General features: G+C 41.5%; 2 protein-coding genes and 1 non-coding gene across 3 annotated transcripts in view; all 3 read left to right on the top strand.

Annotated features, from left to right (window-relative positions):
• CLMP (CXADR like membrane protein) overlaps window positions 1-8183 on the top strand; it is an 86595-nt gene extending 78412 nt beyond the window's left edge. Inside the window, exons 3-7 of the mRNA XM_011382999.2 lie at window positions 3364-3565; window positions 4260-4427; window positions 4869-4991; window positions 5549-5690; window positions 6262-8183. Coding sequence (XP_011381301.1) covers window positions 3364-3565; window positions 4260-4427; window positions 4869-4991; window positions 5549-5690; window positions 6262-6559 — 933 coding nt within the window. The 3' untranslated portion in view covers window positions 6560-8183. The remainder of the gene's footprint in view (window positions 1-3363; window positions 3566-4259; window positions 4428-4868; window positions 4992-5548; window positions 5691-6261) is intronic.
• A 3831-nt stretch (window positions 8184-12014) lies between these two features.
• HSPA8 (heat shock protein family A (Hsp70) member 8) lies at window positions 12015-16750 on the top strand. Its single transcript, XM_011382998.2, has 9 exons — window positions 12015-12163; window positions 12919-13128; window positions 13485-13690; window positions 13918-14070; window positions 14168-14723; window positions 14943-15145; window positions 15391-15589; window positions 15813-16045; window positions 16332-16750. The coding sequence occupies exons 2-9, from the start codon at window positions 12924-12926 to the stop codon at window positions 16515-16517; spliced, it is 1941 nt and encodes a 646-aa protein (XP_011381300.1). The 5' UTR covers window positions 12015-12163; window positions 12919-12923; the 3' UTR covers window positions 16518-16750.
• LOC111732879 lies at window positions 14787-14873 on the top strand. Its single transcript, XR_002777749.1, has one exon. It is a non-coding gene; the product is annotated as a small nucleolar RNA SNORD14 (small nucleolar RNA).
• Window positions 16751-17123: the final 373 nt, after the last annotated feature.

Below are 17123 nucleotides of genomic sequence, written 5' to 3'. Positions count from 1 at the left end.
CAAAACCCTAACTCCTCAATGACTCAATGATCTGTAGGTTAGAGGCTATATAGAGCAAAATCACAAGACACTGTAGATTAGGGGGTTCAGGGTTGCTGCTGAGAACTAATTGGTCAGAGGTGAGGTAAGGGTAATAAACCGTTCCTTCAGGTCTTGAGGACAGTTTTGAGGTCTGTCCCCTGTGACTCTCTGCCTGGTTTTATGGGAAAGTAGCCAGGGCAGTCAGTTGTACCTTAGGGTTCAGGAGCTGAAGCATAACTTAGGGCAAGATGTTATCTTTAGCCTGCCAGAGGTCTGAACCTTGTGACCATTAGGTCCCAACTATTATATTCTGCTGCCTCAGGGTTTGCTGATTATTGGGAGAAAGGCTAGGTCTCTGAAGGGTACATATATAGAGAGAGAAATAGGATTTCTAGAGCTAGGTAGAGCGAGGAGTTAAAGCTAAATTTAACCAAAGTCATAAGGACCCTCAGGTTTATAATTTGATTGCACCCAGTATGTGAGGTGGACTAAATAAGAAGAGATAATTTTGAGGACCCTAGACCAGATCTGGTCATCATTCAGAGGTGGTAGGGGCCATAAAATGTTTTTGAGCTGGGAAAGAGCTAATGTGAGTTTTACATTAATATTAACTTGACATTAACTTATGTTATTGTGTGGGGTAGAGCAGAGAGGACAGAAATATACAACAGCCAGGCAGCTGGAAATATGAAACAGGAGCTCAAAAATATGTTGGGAATAGAGATTAAGGATATGAGAGTTATCACAGTAGTGGTGTTGATTGAAATGAGGGGGCAAAATTGTATATTGAAAATGTTTTAAGTATATGAGCAGTTACAGTGTTTACCTTAATTTCCTTTTACTTGCTTCTCCCCTATTTTTTTCCCCCCACAAGAATGTGGGGTCCTCAGAAACTCTGTCTTATTTCTGTTTGTTTTCTAACTCCCAGCACAGTACCTGGACTGCAAGCTCAATACATGTTTCCTGAAGAAACAGAACATTGCAGAGAAAGGAGAAAACTCTTTTCTCAGACAGGCTGTAAGGGCAAAATAGATGATACTGAAGAGTTTTATATACTGAAGAAAGAATTGATGGACATTTTATTGGATGGTTTCCACATCTTTTCTGAAAGCATTTAATGGGTTTCAGAGCATCACGTGATTGAGGATGGGGTTAAGTAGAAGTGAAACAATTTGGAACAGCTGCAGCCAGAAATGTGCTGGGCAGACTCCCACATGCTTGCATGCTTTTTTTTAGTGCTGTACTATGTAGCTGGAATCCTCCCTCCAGCTCTCTTCTTCCAGCCTCTCTTATCTCTTACTTAAGTCTATTCATCTTTCAAAGCCTAACTTAAATGCCACCAACTTTTCTGGGACACTGCCTTTGATACTATTTCAAGTTAATGTTTTCTTTTTTCAATGTTCGTACTTCTCTCCTTGTTGATCCTATTGATGCAGGACAGGGCAAATTTCCCTGAGTTGGGGGAAGACAAAGCCTGGCACGGAGAGAAGAGGGTCCTTTGGTAGAGAGTGTAGAAAGAATTCAACACACATGTCAAAGTTGGAGTCAAAAGGAAAGTTTATTAGAAAAGGGATAACACTCCACAGAGTGTAGTCTCCTCTCTCGGAGGCAGAGAGTGAAAGGAACAAGAGAGATTTGGAAAGACAGTGAGTAGGAGGCTGAGTGTTCAGGGAATTCAGCTTATATATCTTTCTTTAGTTCCTGTGAATTGTTGTTTAAAAGACTTTGTTAACCCATTTCCTTTTATATGGACATACAGTGAGGAAGGGGAAGAGTATGTAGAATGAAAGGCCTGCTGGCGGTTCCTAGCCTTTAATCCACAGGTTCTCCATGGTTTTAGCCATAGGGAATGTCTCTTTGGTCCTGTTTCTCCTTCATAGGTGTGGAGAATGGGTTGTTAGTAATATAGCAGAAATCTTCCTTTGTTCTGAAGGTGTCCTGATCAGGCCTGGCTGCAGGGCTGATCAGTATATCGCAGTCTCTGATTGTGGCTCGATTAACATTTTTAATTCTCTTGCCTTCTTCCTATATTACTATTATAAATTGCTTTAAGACAAGAAGCGAGTTTTACTCATTTGAATAGCCTCCTCCTGACCTGATGGGAAGCATTTATTCTATAAATGTTTGCTGATGTTTAAATCAAGTGAATTTAAGAATATGATTGCTAAGCAGCAAAGAAGGCAAAACTGAAGTTATATAGCTTGAAGTCTTAGATCAGCTTGTTTTTTGTGACTAACAGGAGTGAGGTGATGGACCAAAAGAACCAGGGAAAGGTTCAAGAACTAGAGGTCATGATGCAGACAGCTGAAAATGCAATAAAAATCAAGATTACTATTTTCTGTTGGGAAATCTAAACTTTGGTTTCTCTACCTGGGAAAACAAAGACATGAAGCTCTTGTGTATTTTATGGAAAGAAAGGACATAATTTTTTCCCACCTAACTGACTTTTACCAATCCACAGGGAAGTCAAAAAGGAAAGCCAAACAATGAAGTCCTCAGTATATCAGACCTGAACTTTAACCATTAACTTCTACTCCTTAACTTCTCTAATCTCTTCAACTGGGCTCTAAACTTTTGTAAGAACAAAACAAATAGATTTTTTGTTTTCCTTTTTCTTCTTTATTTCCAAACTTTCTGAATAAGCAGTTAATGAGTAGCAAAATGAATGCAGGTAGGAAAAGGGAGAGAGAGGTAACTGTAATATACCAGAAGTATGAACTAAATGGCTTAAATGGGTATTTTCAAATCCAGGTTCTGCTACCTGTTTGTGAAATGGGGACAAAGACCACTCAGGAAACATTGCGTGAGAAATAAACTAGATGTAAAAGCACCTAGCACAGGGACTACAGTGTAATTTGAATAAATCACATACAAGTGGTAGAATATGTAAAAGTTAGAAAAGGTACACAGGGTAAAGGTCTTCCTCCCTATCCTGGTCCTCTATTCTCTCAATTCTGAGTCAACTTTTAATATCGTTATGTGTATTTATTGTGTATTTCCTTCTTAGCTTGACTTAGCTGTGAGACCTTGAACATGTAACTCAAATTTAAAAGTCTTTACCTATAGAATGGAATGGTTCTGAGGACTTAATAATTACTACTTTATAATTAAAATGCTACACAAATATGAGGCGTTATTTTATTCTTAGAAGAAGCAGCACGATTTAAACATTGCATTTTTAACTTTATTGAGAACAGAGGTCTCTTGGATCTTTAGAATCAGGCCTCAGGCTTGACTGCTTCATTCCATTGGGAGTATTCCCTCCCATTCCTCAAACTGACATCAGCAGGAGAAAAAGGCTGAGAGTCATACTGCTTGAACCTGCATTGGTCTATCCCACAGGTAATCACTTACTCCAGCCGTCATGTCTACAATAACTTGACTGAAGAACAGAAGGGCCGAGTGGCCTTTGCTTCCAATTTCCTGGCAGGAGATGCTTCCCTGCAGATTGAGCCTCTGAAGCCCAGTGATGAGGGCCGGTACACCTGCAAGGTGAAGAATTCAGGGCGCTATGTATGGAGCCATGTCATCTTAAAAGTCTTAGGTAAGATAAGAGTGCCAAGGTAAGTGACTACATCTAATTAATAAAACCTCTGTGAAGGATAGCCAAATGCATCTTGGTGGTACAAAATTTCCTGTACTTTGGATTATACATTCAGAGGTCACCTACTCCAGTTCCTTGGGAAGAAGTGTGTATGTTATTTTAGCCATAATGAAAGAAAAATAATTACAATTTTCCATGGTAGCCCATTAAAAATATTATATTCTACTATTTTAGTGATATCCTTATATTTAACTTAAATCTCTCAGCTATGATTCAGCAGGAGCTACTGTTTTTGTTTTTGTTTTTTTGACAGCAGGAGCTACAAAGTTCTACTTAATGTGTTCCAAATTAATAAACTTCTGTTTCATCAGTAAAACCATACTCAACTTTCCTTAAATTTCCAGTTAAATATTTCTCTTCTTTGAGAAGTGATAATGTAGTTTCTGAGGCAACCTCTGAAAATTACAACAGCACCACTGGAAGCAGCTGGAACTGGGTATATGTGCGTGCAAGAGATGGTGGTGTATTTCTGGGGGTGAGGTAACACAAGGCTAGGTAACTAGGTAACAATCTACTGAATCCTCACTCAAAAGCTGACCTTAAGGGATGGCTGGAGAAACTCAACAGGATATAGTTCTTCCACTGAATCTACTATTTGGGGATCTATGAATCAATACTTTTTTTTTCTTGCCAGTGAGACCATCAAAGCCCAAGTGTGAGTTAGAAGGAGAATTGACAGAAGGAAGTGACCTGACTTTGCAGTGTGAGTCATCCTCTGGCACGAAGCCCATCGTTTATTATTGGCAGCGAATCCGGGAGAAGGAGGGAGAGGATGAGTATCTGCCTCCCAAATCCAGGATTGGTAAGTCATCTTTCTACCAGTCTGAGAGAACAGGACAGTATTCTATCCTGTTGACAGCAATTCGCCACATTACCTTGAATACACTGCCTAACCTCTCTGAACTTCTATTTTTCATCCATAAACTGCGACAGAAAATCTGTCTTTTCTTTCCTCAAATGGCATGTAAAAGTGGTTGAAGAAATTAGGAAGAAATGTACTATATAAATCCATTATATCTCATTATCTTGGTTAGTGTCCCTTAAATGTTCATGACCTTTTATAACTTTTGAGGATGCACTATAAAAGAATACTCACCTTTCTTTCCACAATCCAAAATAGGATCTAGTCTATCATTTCATCCTTACCAAACTGTATCAGAGACTCTTAGGTCAATGATGCAATAAACAATAAATATAGATCCTGTCACTAAGAGGATTACAGTCATTCTTTCTGTTTGTGTAGACTACAACAACCCTGGACGTGTTCTGCTGCAGAATCTTACCATGTCCTACTCTGGACTCTACCAGTGCACAGCTGGCAATGAGGCTGGAAAGGAAAGCTGTGTGGTACGAGTCACTGTGCAGTGTAAGTATCCAAAGGGTGTGTTTGTTTTCTTTTTGCATTGTGGTTCAGTGTAAGACATTTCTAATCACAAGAAAAAATAAGGTCAAATTAAAAATCTTTATTTCTAGAAGGATGTGGCTATCACTAAAATAAATTCAGTAGTTGCAAGGACCATTCAACAGTTGTAGCAAGCTCAATATTTACAAATATGTGTGAATTTACCAGCCCCCTAAAGAAATTTATTATATCCTGGAGGGGACCAAATGGAGGTTTCCTTTATAAATGTAAATTTCTCTTGCAAAAAGGCAACTTCTACTTTGTTTTTAGTGCTTTTCCTATGTCTGCAGTTTCTCAAAAATAACCAGCTTAAAATAATCTTAATGTCAAAGAGGCATATTTTGGGGTGGCATATTCTATTACCCTTCAATATCAAGAGGTATAGTCATACACCAAGAGAGGGAACTTAGGAAGATAAATACAAGGATCTGGAAATATTCATCCTGTCCAGGGCTTAAGTTTTTAAAGTTCACATATTTCCTACATTGGTTTTATTTCTGCTTTTGTTTCTGAGAAAATAGATGTACAAAGCATCGGCATGGTTGCAGGGGCAGTGACAGGCATGGTGGCTGGAGCCTTGCTGATTTTCCTCTTGGTGTGGCTGCTAATCCGAAGGAAAGACAAAGAGAGATACGAGGAAGAAGAGAGACCTAATGAAATTCGGTAAACTTTCCTCCAAAAATCTCCTCTTCCACTAGGCTTCCTTTCTAAGGCCAGCTCCATAGTGACCAGCCAACATAAATGTTCCATTTCCTCTTAACCGGGAATCTGTTAAAAGGATTATTCTGGTAGGTAAGGGGTTCCAAACTAGGGACAGAAGGTCTGGCTTACCTTAACTTTATTGCGAAACTATCTTCAACGGAGATGTAAAAGGTCAACTTCTGATTTGCTTCCGCTTATAAAGGACATACAATAAAAAACAGGCATAGCCTATGGGCCATGAGGGTTTACAAATCAAGGGGAGAGCAGTTTAGACCACTTCAAAAGTGAGTGTGTAGTCTCTCAGAGTAAAGGGTTGACCTCTGGGCTAACAAAGCATATATCTGCCTTGGCCAACCGATGTCTCTGAAAATGGGCAAAACCCTATTTCCCTGAATGGCTGCCTTCCAATAGTATTACTTGAAGTTTATAGCTTGAAAATTTTATTAGGAAACCTCAGAAGAAAGCAACCATAGTGGAAATTATCATAGTCTTGCCAGTATTAAATTCTATCTTTGCTGTTTTTTCTCTTCAGAGAAGATGCTGAAGCCCCGAAAGCCCGCCTTGTGAAACCCAGTTCCTCCTCCTCAGGCTCTCAGAGCTCACGCTCTGGTTCTTCCTCCACTCGCTCCACAGCAAATAGTGCCTCACGCAGCCAGCGGACACTGTCGACTGAAGCAGCACCCCAGCCAGGGCTGACCACCCATGCATACAGCCTAGTGGGGCCAGAGATGAGAGGTTCTGAACCAAAGAAAGTCCATGTGACCCAGACCAAAGCAGAAACCACACCCAGCATGATCCCCAGCCAGAGCAGACCTTTCCAAACTGTCTAAATTAAAATGGACTTTATTCCCATGCTTTCCTAGGAGCCAAGATCTTAGGACTTTTCTAGTCATTGAAGCTCAGTCACCAGCCACACAACCCCCTCGAACCAGATGAGAGGTCACTTACATAGCAATGGGCATTGCATGGAACAGATTCTAATGAGCACTCTCCTTATATGACACCAAACAAGAAAAAAGATGTAAGCTGACCATCTCCAAAAGGCATCTCATTGTGCCTTTAGACAAGAGTGGGAAAGAACAGGGATCCAAATTTGTGTATTTATTGACTAGGACCTGTGGTGAGAAAGGTTGGGAAAGGGAAAGTGAACATATGTTAAAACTTCTCGCCTGAGATGTTTTGTATCAATACTTCGAGTCGCCATTGTCAAGAAGAAATGAGATGTTGTTTATAAATTTTCTATGAATTTCTGCAAACCTATTGGATTGTGATTATTCAGTCAAGCAGAACCCACAGCCTTATATTACACCTTTTTGCACCATGTACTGGGCTTACCACTTCTGAGAAACTCTAAAAAAGGAAACACATCTTCTGTTCTGACTTCATTTACCATAAGGTTTGAATATTAATTTCAAGAGTTGAAACAGTGGCAGATGGAGAATAACTGAGTTTCTCACATTCTATCCACCACTGATTTCTCTCTACTTGTATTGAACCACAAGAGAACTAAAAAAGGAGTCCAAAATGTGTGACAAGGGACTATGAAAAACTTTCCATCTTAATGATGTTCAGAGGGTCACTGACGAATATTAGAAATATGTACTGGAACAATTGTGGATTTCCTCTCAAATCAGACATCTCTAAGGACTTCCCTGCTGGATATCTCTGAAGCAAGAAAACGTTCACTGCAAGTCATTTAACAACGTCCTTAGACGCCTTATAGTGAAATAGAAATTTTTTGAAGATGCTTACAGATCACCTGATGTACCATTATAGTCTTTTTGAGAACATACAAAACCAGAATTCCAAGACTGATTAGAATGAAAAGGGAAATTAGATCAATTTTCTTATATGTCACAGAGCAGTATAAGGAAGTTTAGAACTGCACCAAACTTGGAGTTTTCTTCATTTCTTTCATTTTAGGAGAAGGATGTGAACCTGGGACTTTTGATGGTTCTAGGCCTTAAATTATCAGAAAGATCAAGGATTGTCAATATTTCCTAATGGCACTGCAAGTATGTCAAAATCCTTCCTGTTTGAGAAGTTGAGAGAGAGAGAGTTCAGTATTTCACCAGCTTAGTCTCTAATGAAGTCTAGCTAAGGGCTGGAAGGAAATGGAATTAACATTTAAGGACGATATAGTGAGAATAACTAGTGAGTGGCAGGAGAAGTCTAGGTTAGTGCCTGTTAACATTTTGTCAGCATCTTGGAAAAAATTTGCAGAACAATTCACCAGGATAGCTTTCAGAAGAGCTGATTCATGGAAAAATATGTCTGAGGGAAAAAAACAGACTTCAATATCTTGCCTTTTTAATAGTCTTACTATTCTGCTAATCAAATTCATCCTATGGCAAGAATTCTAAACCTGAAATAGCCCTTCAAGGACCCTAGTACAAATGTCTACAGATCACCATTGGTAGAGCAAAAGATTTATTAAAAGGGCAGCAGGCTATAGGAAAGAAAAAGTAATGCTGAATATGGTGATAAAAGCACTGTTTCTAAAATGGGAATCGGATTCTTAAAGGAAAAAGGCTGATCTGGGATTACGCCCCATATCTTTGGTTTTTCATTTCTACATTTAATTCTCACAAGTGTCCTCACATTATGTAAATGCATTTCCTTCTAAAGTCCTTTCAGAAATAAGGGTTTATCCTTGAGTGAAAGTTTTCATCTGAGTTTTGTCTTACTCTAAAAAAAAAGTTGGGAAATAAGACACACTGAAGAAGTAGTGTAAAGAATGTCTGATGTGGGTTTAAAAGGGTTAGCATTTTGGAATGTTTCTTATACTAACACTGGTAATTGTAAGATATAAAATCCTTTACTTACTCTACTTTTTTATTCTTCTGGTAGTGGTATCTAGGAAACATATCACTTCTGCTATGTAATTCTGAGAATTCATTCCCAGAGTACTTGAGCCAAACAAGGAAACTATGGACGCTGCACCTGTACCATCACTAGCAATTCTGTTCTGACAATTTTTTTTACCTTTGAACCTAAGATTTTCTGCTCATGACTTTGAAAGCAGGAACAAGTTCTCTTTGCATGAACAGGAGGTTTAGGTTATTTAAGCATGTAGTTATTAAAGACTAAAATATCAGTTGAATATCCAGATTATTTTGGAAATCTATTCGCATTGTAATTCTACAAGAGTCACAAAGCAGACCACCTAAAATCTGGAAAATTCTATGAATTGAAGATTCTGAGAGATAGGTACTGAAATCTTAGCAATGATAGTGCACTTCTCTTTTAGTCAGGCTTTTGGGTTCAGATATAACAGGCTCAGATAAAAGTTTGAGCCACTATTGGTTTCAAACCACATTCATTGGTGTTGCAAGTTAAGAAAGTTTGAACCTTGAACATGAAACAAAGGATAAAATAAAATGGTAGAAGAAAACATGTTGTAGGGAGATACTGATAGAATGATGTGGATGTTTAGAGAATAACCATTTCAATAAATATATAAACCAAACTTAAAATGGTAAAATAATGAAGTTGATGCCTTTGTTGTTACTCTGTATAAAAACAACTTCAGAATTGCTATTGCAAAAAGACATATATAATTTTGCTTCATTTCTGGTGTTAAGCTGGTTATATTTCAATCTTACCTTCTAAGTTGCCTTGTAATTGGGACTGTTTGATTACAAAAACCAAATATTACAGATGCATCTGTATCAGCAATTAAAAAATAAATGTAAAGGTGATACCGTAGGAGAGGCTGCAGGTCATATAACCTACACTGGAAATTTATTAGCTTTCTGTCAGTTGAACAGAAGAACTCAAGACTGAATATGATCTATCATTTATTGATTTCAGTAACAAATATACCAAGTACTTTTTTCCCACAGGGCAAGATGTTAAATAGTACTGGAGCTACCAAATGATGATAGAGTTCATGACAGAGGACCTGCTCCCAAGGATTTTATCAAAATAAAAAATAATATTTACTAAGCAAGTATTTTATGCCAAGGTGGAGTACCAACAGAAAAGTACACACTAGAAGATTAAAAATTTCTCAAAGGTAAATACTAAGAGATTCAAATAAAACTGGAAAAAAAAAAACTTCACAGACTTAAATGAGGTAACATGTGCACAGCACTTATAACAGTGCTTAGCATGTGACAGGCACTCAGAATGTTAATCATGACCCTTTCCCCCAGTCAGAAACCCAAGGCCTCAGACTCCTCTACTGCAGTCCAACCTTTAATTTTAGATACTGAATGTGTTTGAAATCTTGTGCATTTTAAGAGGTGGTACAGGACATTCATCATATCCTGAACATAAATTCAGAATCATTCTATTTAATAAGAACATAGTCCAAGTCCTACAATGCATTTTGAGAGGGACCAGAAACAGGTTATCTGTTCTGCTTTCTTTAATCACTATTATGTGAGATACCCCAAACCAGTTGATTTGGGTCCCAGTTCTATTTTCGACTGGTTCAATAGTTAAAATGTTGTAGGTACTTAATAGGTTACAAGAGCTGCAAAGTGTAGGGTGCAGTTCAGAGATTGTACTAGATAAATTGAGTGGGAAAAGGGAAATTGTAGGTAACAAAGAAAGTTGAAAGGAGCCTGCCACAGTACACATCTTCCTCTTTCTGGAGCTGGAGTTATGTGTTTCTAAAAAAGAAATTACATTATAGTGTAACTAATAAAAAAGACCAAAGTATCTGGGATCAAGGGAGCTAGCTAGGTTGGCCCGTAGCTCAGCCAGGAACAAATAACGTCCCTGAACCTCATTGTTTTCCCAACACAGGGATGAATAATAGATAAATCAGAGAACTGTTCTGATGAGGTAACAAAGGAAAGCACTTTATAAGCATTTCATAAATTTAATATTTGGGGAGGTAGAGGAAGTTAAGTATATGCCTCCTAGGAATCAAGCCAAAAGGCAAATATAGAAAGAAAATTCTTATGTTTGAATCTGCCTCTAGGCTTTACTTGCTTTGACAAGGAAAAGTGCCCTGCTTGTTTGAAAGAACACATAGAAAAGCATTCAAGGTACTGAGAAAGGTTCTTAGAATGACAAGGCCCCAAAACACCTGCCACTATACACCACAAATTAAAATTCTAGGTACTACTGTTTTGTGCACTCGTTTTGTAATGTTTTCAAGGTGTCTCTGCCCGGTCTCTTGCATAGTTTTTTATAAGTCAAAGCATGAAAGACATTAATTACCTCACGTTACAGAAAATAAGAAGCTCAAAGACTAACCCCACGGACACGGGGCTACAGGAACCTAGCTTCATCTACACTGGAAAAGCTCGCTACCCTTCCTTTTCCAAGAAACTGAGAAGTGCAGAGCTTTGGCGAATCTCCGCGGGAGGTGGGGAGTGGCGGAGGAGTTCGGGCTCCGAAAAGGGGCTTTGGCTATTTATTTCGCTGAGTCCGGCCGGACATGGGATCCGGCCCTGCGAGGTCTGAGAAGTTGGGTCCCTCGAAATCTGCGATAAGGGCTGTCGGCGTCCAGCTGCCATAGTGAAATAAGGGCTCTGGGGGTCTGCCTGGCTAACCTGCCCCACCGCGCGCAAAGGCGCAGGCAGGACCCCGCAGCGGCCGGGAGTTCTAACTGGATATGGATGCCCACGGACACCCTAACAGCGCCCAGAGGTCGGAACCTTCGCCCTGGACCCCGGGGGCCAGCCCTAGCCCAACGGCACGCCAGCTACGAAACGTGGACACGTGGAACCCGGAAGGGTCTGGAGGACCGTCTGCAAAGCGGAGATGAGGGCTGGGGGGCGCAGCATGAGACCCTGGGTGGGGGAGGAGCACAACAACCTTCGCGGCCATTTTGTCCTCGCTCTACTTCCGTCTTCTCTCCGAGTCTGCCGAGTCCTGCACCCTCCCTTCAGGCCTTGCGCTCTCCCTTCCCGTATTCCGCCTCGATCCAGATCTCGGCTGGGGCCGCCGTCATTGGTTGGTTCCGAGTTCGCCCTCCCCCCCTTCCTCCCTCTCCTTCCGTTCCCCTTGCCTGCGCTCTCGAGGGCGCATGCGCAGAATTGGATGCACCTCCCCGCCCCCCTCCTCCTCCCTCTCTCCGGCTCTCTTCTTCCCCCCGCTCTACCCCGCCAGGGGTGACTGAGGACTCCCGCGCGCGGGCTCTCTCAGCCCCACCCGCCCTTTCCCCGGGGCCGTTCGGAGGGCGGGGGCGAGAATGAAAGTTCCAGAACGCTGCGGTGAGTGCGTCATCGCGAGGCGGGGTGGGATGGGGCGGGGAGGGGCGAGGCCTGAGGGGCAGAGTAGAGTTAGTCATTGGGGCTTGTTGAGGTAGCGGCGCGCCTATTGGGCGAGATAACTGTGATGGGCAGCCAGCAGGGCGGGCCCCTTCTGGAAGGTTCTGAGGCAGGGTATAAGAGACAGGGTGGCGGCTGGAAACCGGTCTCATTGAACGCGGGGGCAGCTGTCTACGTTATTGGCAAGTCGGGCTTACACAGAAGGTAAGGCCTCCATTCTTTCAGGCGGTCGGTAGTTTGTTGGAGAAACGTGCGGTTTGCGCCCGGCCCGAGCGGGCTTGCGGCGGCCCGGAGGTTCCGAGCGGCTCCAGTAAGCTGAGTGCGGTGAGCCCTCTTCCTAGCTGGGGAGTTTTCAGGCTTGAGGCAGCGCGCTGGGCTGCAGTTGGGCCGAGAAGCGGGGCGGTGGCGTGCGTGCCGGGGTGCCGCCGGGGAGACAGGCGCGTTGGGGAAGGGGGCCGCATCCGCCTTCCGGACGCAGGAAGTGGGACCAGCGCCTTAGAGCCGCCCGTCCTGTGGCTCTTTATTCCTCCTAGATCGTTAAAAGAGGAAGCCATCGTTGGCATGTCCTCAAGGTGGGGGAGGGGCGCTTCCGAGCTCACTTGGAACACAGGCCTTGCTGGCTTTTTAAGCACTGACTGTCTTGTGGGAAGGGGGAGCCATGTGAGGTTTCTCGCTGCCTCGCGGAGCTTGAGACCACGTGGTCGCTGACCTTCCAGACAGGTGCTTCCTTCAGACCCGGTACAGGTTTGCTGCAGTTGACAGCAACCTCGATTAGCAGCGTTGTTTGCTCTGATCTTCCCCACATAATTATCGCCTGTGAGGGCAGTGTTGGAGGGGCTTGCTAAGTTTTCTTTGCAGTAAAGAGTGGTCCTACCCGATAGCCTGACTTAACGTTTTTCTAAAGAAATTGTTTCTAACTGCTTATTAGAGTTTTAAAACTGGGCTGTTTTTTCTTTCAGCAACCATGTCTAAGGGACCTGCAGTTGGCATTGATCTTGGCACCACCTACTCTTGTGTGGGTGTCTTCCAGCACGGAAAAGTGGAAATAATTGCCAACGATCAGGGAAACCGAACTACTCCAAGTTATGTGGCTTTTACTGATACGGAGCGATTGATCGGTGATGCTGCAAAGAATCAAGTTGCAATGAACCCCACCAACACGGTTTTTGGTAAGCTAACTTGAAATAGAATTATGGCATGAATTATATTAGGCTAGGAAGCATGTAATTTGAGAAACTGTTTCAAGCATAAGTGTTGAGGCAGCTAGAAAATTGTGAAAGTAATTTAATAAGGTTGAGTGAACTAGATATGTGACAATGTTTTGGTAACAGTTTAGGCCAAAAATTTCAGGTAGCTTAGGATATCAGGAAAACATGGGGGAATTTTGCTGGTCATACAGAAGTTGAATTCATTTTGTGTGATCTTAGGTTGGTAAAAGTGTTTTATTGATGGAGAGCTAGAGTTTCTGGCAAGTTGTATTATAAGGGAAATTCAATATTTGGTTTACGTTAATGACTGTTAACAGATGCCAAACGCCTGATTGGACGAAGATTTGATGATGCTGTTGTCCAATCTGATATGAAGCATTGGCCCTTCATGGTGGTGAACGATGCTGGCAGGCCCAAAGTCCAAGTAGAATACAAGGGAGAGACAAAAAGTTTCTATCCAGAGGAAGTGTCATCTATGGTTTTGACAAAGATGAAGGAAATCGCAGAAGCCTACCTTGGGAAGGTGAGTAGTGCATTGTTAAAGAAAGGTCATAGCTAGAGATTGCAACACTATCAGGTTTAAGTGTCTGGTTCCCTGATGAGTGTATGACTTGGGGATTTTGATTTTGACTAAGAGTATATGGAAGTAGTTCTTAGAAACTGGCCCCCTTTTTAAACTAGAATGTTCCTGGGATTATGGGTGTTTAATGAGCTGACTACTATAGTTTGACTCTTGTTTTGTATTTGTAGACTGTTACAAATGCTGTGGTCACAGTACCTGCTTACTTCAATGACTCTCAGCGGCAGGCTACCAAAGATGCTGGAACTATTGCTGGTCTCAATGTACTTAGAATTATCAATGAGCCAACTGCTGCTGCTATTGCTTATGGTTTAGACAAAAAGGTATGTACCATATTTGAAGTATATCTGAGTTAGTTTAAGGTTGAGTTGAGTTACAAATTTAGATTATAAGAATAATAAATCTGTATTATAATGACAGGTTGGAGCTGAAAGAAATGTGCTGATCTTTGACTTGGGAGGTGGCACTTTTGATGTGTCGATTCTCACAATTGAAGATGGAATTTTCGAAGTGAAATCTACAGCTGGAGACACCCACTTAGGTGGAGAAGACTTTGACAACCGAATGGTCAACCATTTTATTGCAGAGTTTAAGCGCAAGCATAAGAAGGACATCAGTGAGAACAAAAGGGCTGTCCGTCGTCTCCGCACTGCTTGCGAACGTGCTAAGCGTACCCTTTCTTCCAGTACCCAGGCCAGTATTGAGATTGATTCACTCTATGAAGGAATCGACTTCTATACCTCTATCACCCGTGCCCGATTTGAAGAATTGAATGCTGACCTTTTCCGTGGCACCCTGGACCCTGTAGAAAAAGCCCTTCGGGATGCGAAGCTCGACAAGTCCCAAATCCACGATATTGTTCTGGTGGGTGGTTCTACCCGTATCCCTAAGATTCAGAAACTTCTACAGGACTTCTTCAATGGAAAAGAGTTGAATAAGAGTATCAACCCTGATGAGGCTGTCGCTTATGGTGCAGGTAATTATTCTAGTTGAGCAGTTCTAACTATGGCAGCCTCTTGGGAGGCCCAAGCTATCTGACTCGCTGTGATGAGTGATTCTTAAGCATTCGTAGTTTCCACCGAAAGCTTAGCTAATGATGGCCTAACTTCCTTGGATGTCTGAGCGATTTGAGATTTGCTAATTAAAAAGTGAGTTATACTGTACTTTTATTAAAAACAGCAATTTTTTAATTCAGCTGTCCAGGCAGCCATCCTATCCGGAGACAAATCTGAAAATGTTCAAGATTTGCTGCTGTTGGATGTCACTCCTCTTTCCCTTGGTATTGAAACTGCTGGCGGAGTCATGACTGTCCTCATTAAGCGCAATACTACCATTCCTACCAAGCAGACACAGACCTTCACTACCTACTCTGATAACCAGCCTGGTGTACTCATTCAGGTATGTTTCTGTACTCTCTTAACCTGATTTACCTGAGGTCTTAAACTAGGGAAGACTTAGTGCGCTATGATGATGGATTCTAAAACCATTCGTAGTTTCCACCAGAAGTCCTGTGTTGGCCAGTTCCTTCCTTGGATGTCTGAGCGATCAGTCTTCTTTCATTGAAATCATACAAATCTTAGAACTAGCATAGAAACCTTTGTAATTGTCTAGTAATTTCTTAGTAATTTCTGTTTTCTACCAAGGTTTACGAAGGTGAGCGGGCCATGACCAAGGATAACAACCTACTTGGCAAGTTTGAGCTCACAGGCATACCCCCTGCCCCTCGTGGTGTTCCTCAGATTGAAGTCACTTTTGATATCGATGCTAATGGTATCCTTAATGTCTCTGCTGTGGATAAGAGCACTGGAAAAGAGAACAAAATTACCATCACTAATGACAAGGGTAAGTTTGAGTACAGTTTTGAGTGTGGTACTGCCATCTAGTCTTAGGAGACATGCCATGAGTCCGGGTTGTATGTTCCAAATATTTATATTGTCCCTCCTCCCCTAGGTCATTTAGCCAAGAGATTATTCTTAATCGCTAATGCAGTTAGGATTATAGGTTGTAGACATTAACAGGTAACCAGTCTTTAGGCCACGCCTAAAAAAATGAACTAACTTCACAGGTCGTCTCAGCAAGGAAGACATTGAGCGCATGGTCCAAGAAGCTGAGAAATACAAGGCCGAAGATGAGAAGCAGCGGGATAAGGTGTCTTCGAAGAATTCACTTGAATCTTATGCATTCAACATGAAAGCAACTGTTGAAGATGAAAAACTTCAAGGCAAGATCAACGATGAGGACAAACAGAAGATTCTTGACAAGTGCAATGAAATCATCAACTGGCTTGATAAGAACCAGGTTTGTAATTTTTGATAAATTGAAGGTGGGATAGATTAGATAATAAGGCTTTTAGCAAAAACTTAGATGGGTTTTATAAATTCATGTGGTCACAGTGATGAATGGTCCAAACATTCGCGGTTTCCACCAGAATTCCAGATGTGTTGGCAACTAGTTTTCCTTCCTTGGATGTCTGAGTGACCCAGGATTTCTCATGTGTAGACTTTGTTAATGTGGCAGGTTTGTGTGTAGTGTCCTAGATTGCTTCCTTGAACTTTTGGTAATGTTTTTTTGTTCTCTTCCTCAGACTGCAGAGAAGGAAGAATTTGAACATCAGCAGAAAGAGCTGGAAAAAGTATGCAACCCCATCATTACCAAGCTGTACCAGAGTGCAGGAGGCATGCCTGGAGGAATGCCTGGGGGCTTCCCTGGTGGTGGAGCACCTCCTTCTGGTGGCGCCTCTTCTGGCCCTACCATCGAAGAGGTTGATTAAGCCAACCTTGAGCGTAGATTTAGCATTGTTCCACACAATACGGAAGGACCCAAATTTGTAGCAAATTTCATGGCAGTTTTAAAGTTCAGCTGCTATATAGTAAATAACTGGGCATTCTTGATACTTGAATATGGAATATGTGCACAGGGAATGAAAATAATGCACTTTATAAGAACTATTGTAAAGTGGAAAATGCAATGTCTTAAATAAAACTATTTAAAATTGGCACCATACAATTGTCTGACTCAACATTTATAGTGGCAGCATTTGGTTTCTCGGGTTAAATTTCTCTCCACCCTAAGTATTACAAATTACACAACAGTTTTGGGTATTCAAATACAGATTACTAAACAAGCAGATGCTGAAGGTTTTGAAAGTAGGGAACAATTTGTAGTTTGGGCTTATTGTCATAAAGCTGGGCTCATGATTACATAGTACTATCTCTGAAACTAAGTTTGAATTGTGAATAACCAGGAATTAATGCTTTTCAGTGTTTGGTAAGCTCTTGATGGGAAGGAAGTGTTAGAAAAATTGGAAGGGGGAATTTGAAATGTTTGAATACTCTGGGAAAATTCAGAAATATAGAGGACAGCTAGTTAGAAAAAG

This window comes from Pteropus vampyrus, unplaced genomic scaffold, assembly GCF_000151845.1.
Source record: "Pteropus vampyrus isolate Shadow unplaced genomic scaffold, Pvam_2.0 Scaffold502, whole genome shotgun sequence".
In the NCBI taxonomy this organism is placed as follows: Eukaryota; Metazoa; Chordata; class Mammalia; order Chiroptera; family Pteropodidae; genus Pteropus; species Pteropus vampyrus.
This window is presented reverse-complemented; position numbering and strand designations above follow the sequence as displayed.

Excerpts from the sequence above, each read along its gene's own strand:
- HSPA8 (XM_011382998.2), top strand. The coding sequence starts at position 12,924 with ATGTCTAAGGGACCTGCAGTTGGCATTGATCTTGGCACCACCTACTCT. Across the intron at positions 14,071-14,167 it reads CTTATGGTTTAGACAAAAAG|GTTGGAGCTGAAAGAAATGT; the intron begins GTATGTACCATA and ends TTATAATGACAG. Across the intron at positions 14,724-14,942 it reads GGCTGTCGCTTATGGTGCAG|CTGTCCAGGCAGCCATCCTA; the intron begins GTAATTATTCTA and ends TTTTTAATTCAG.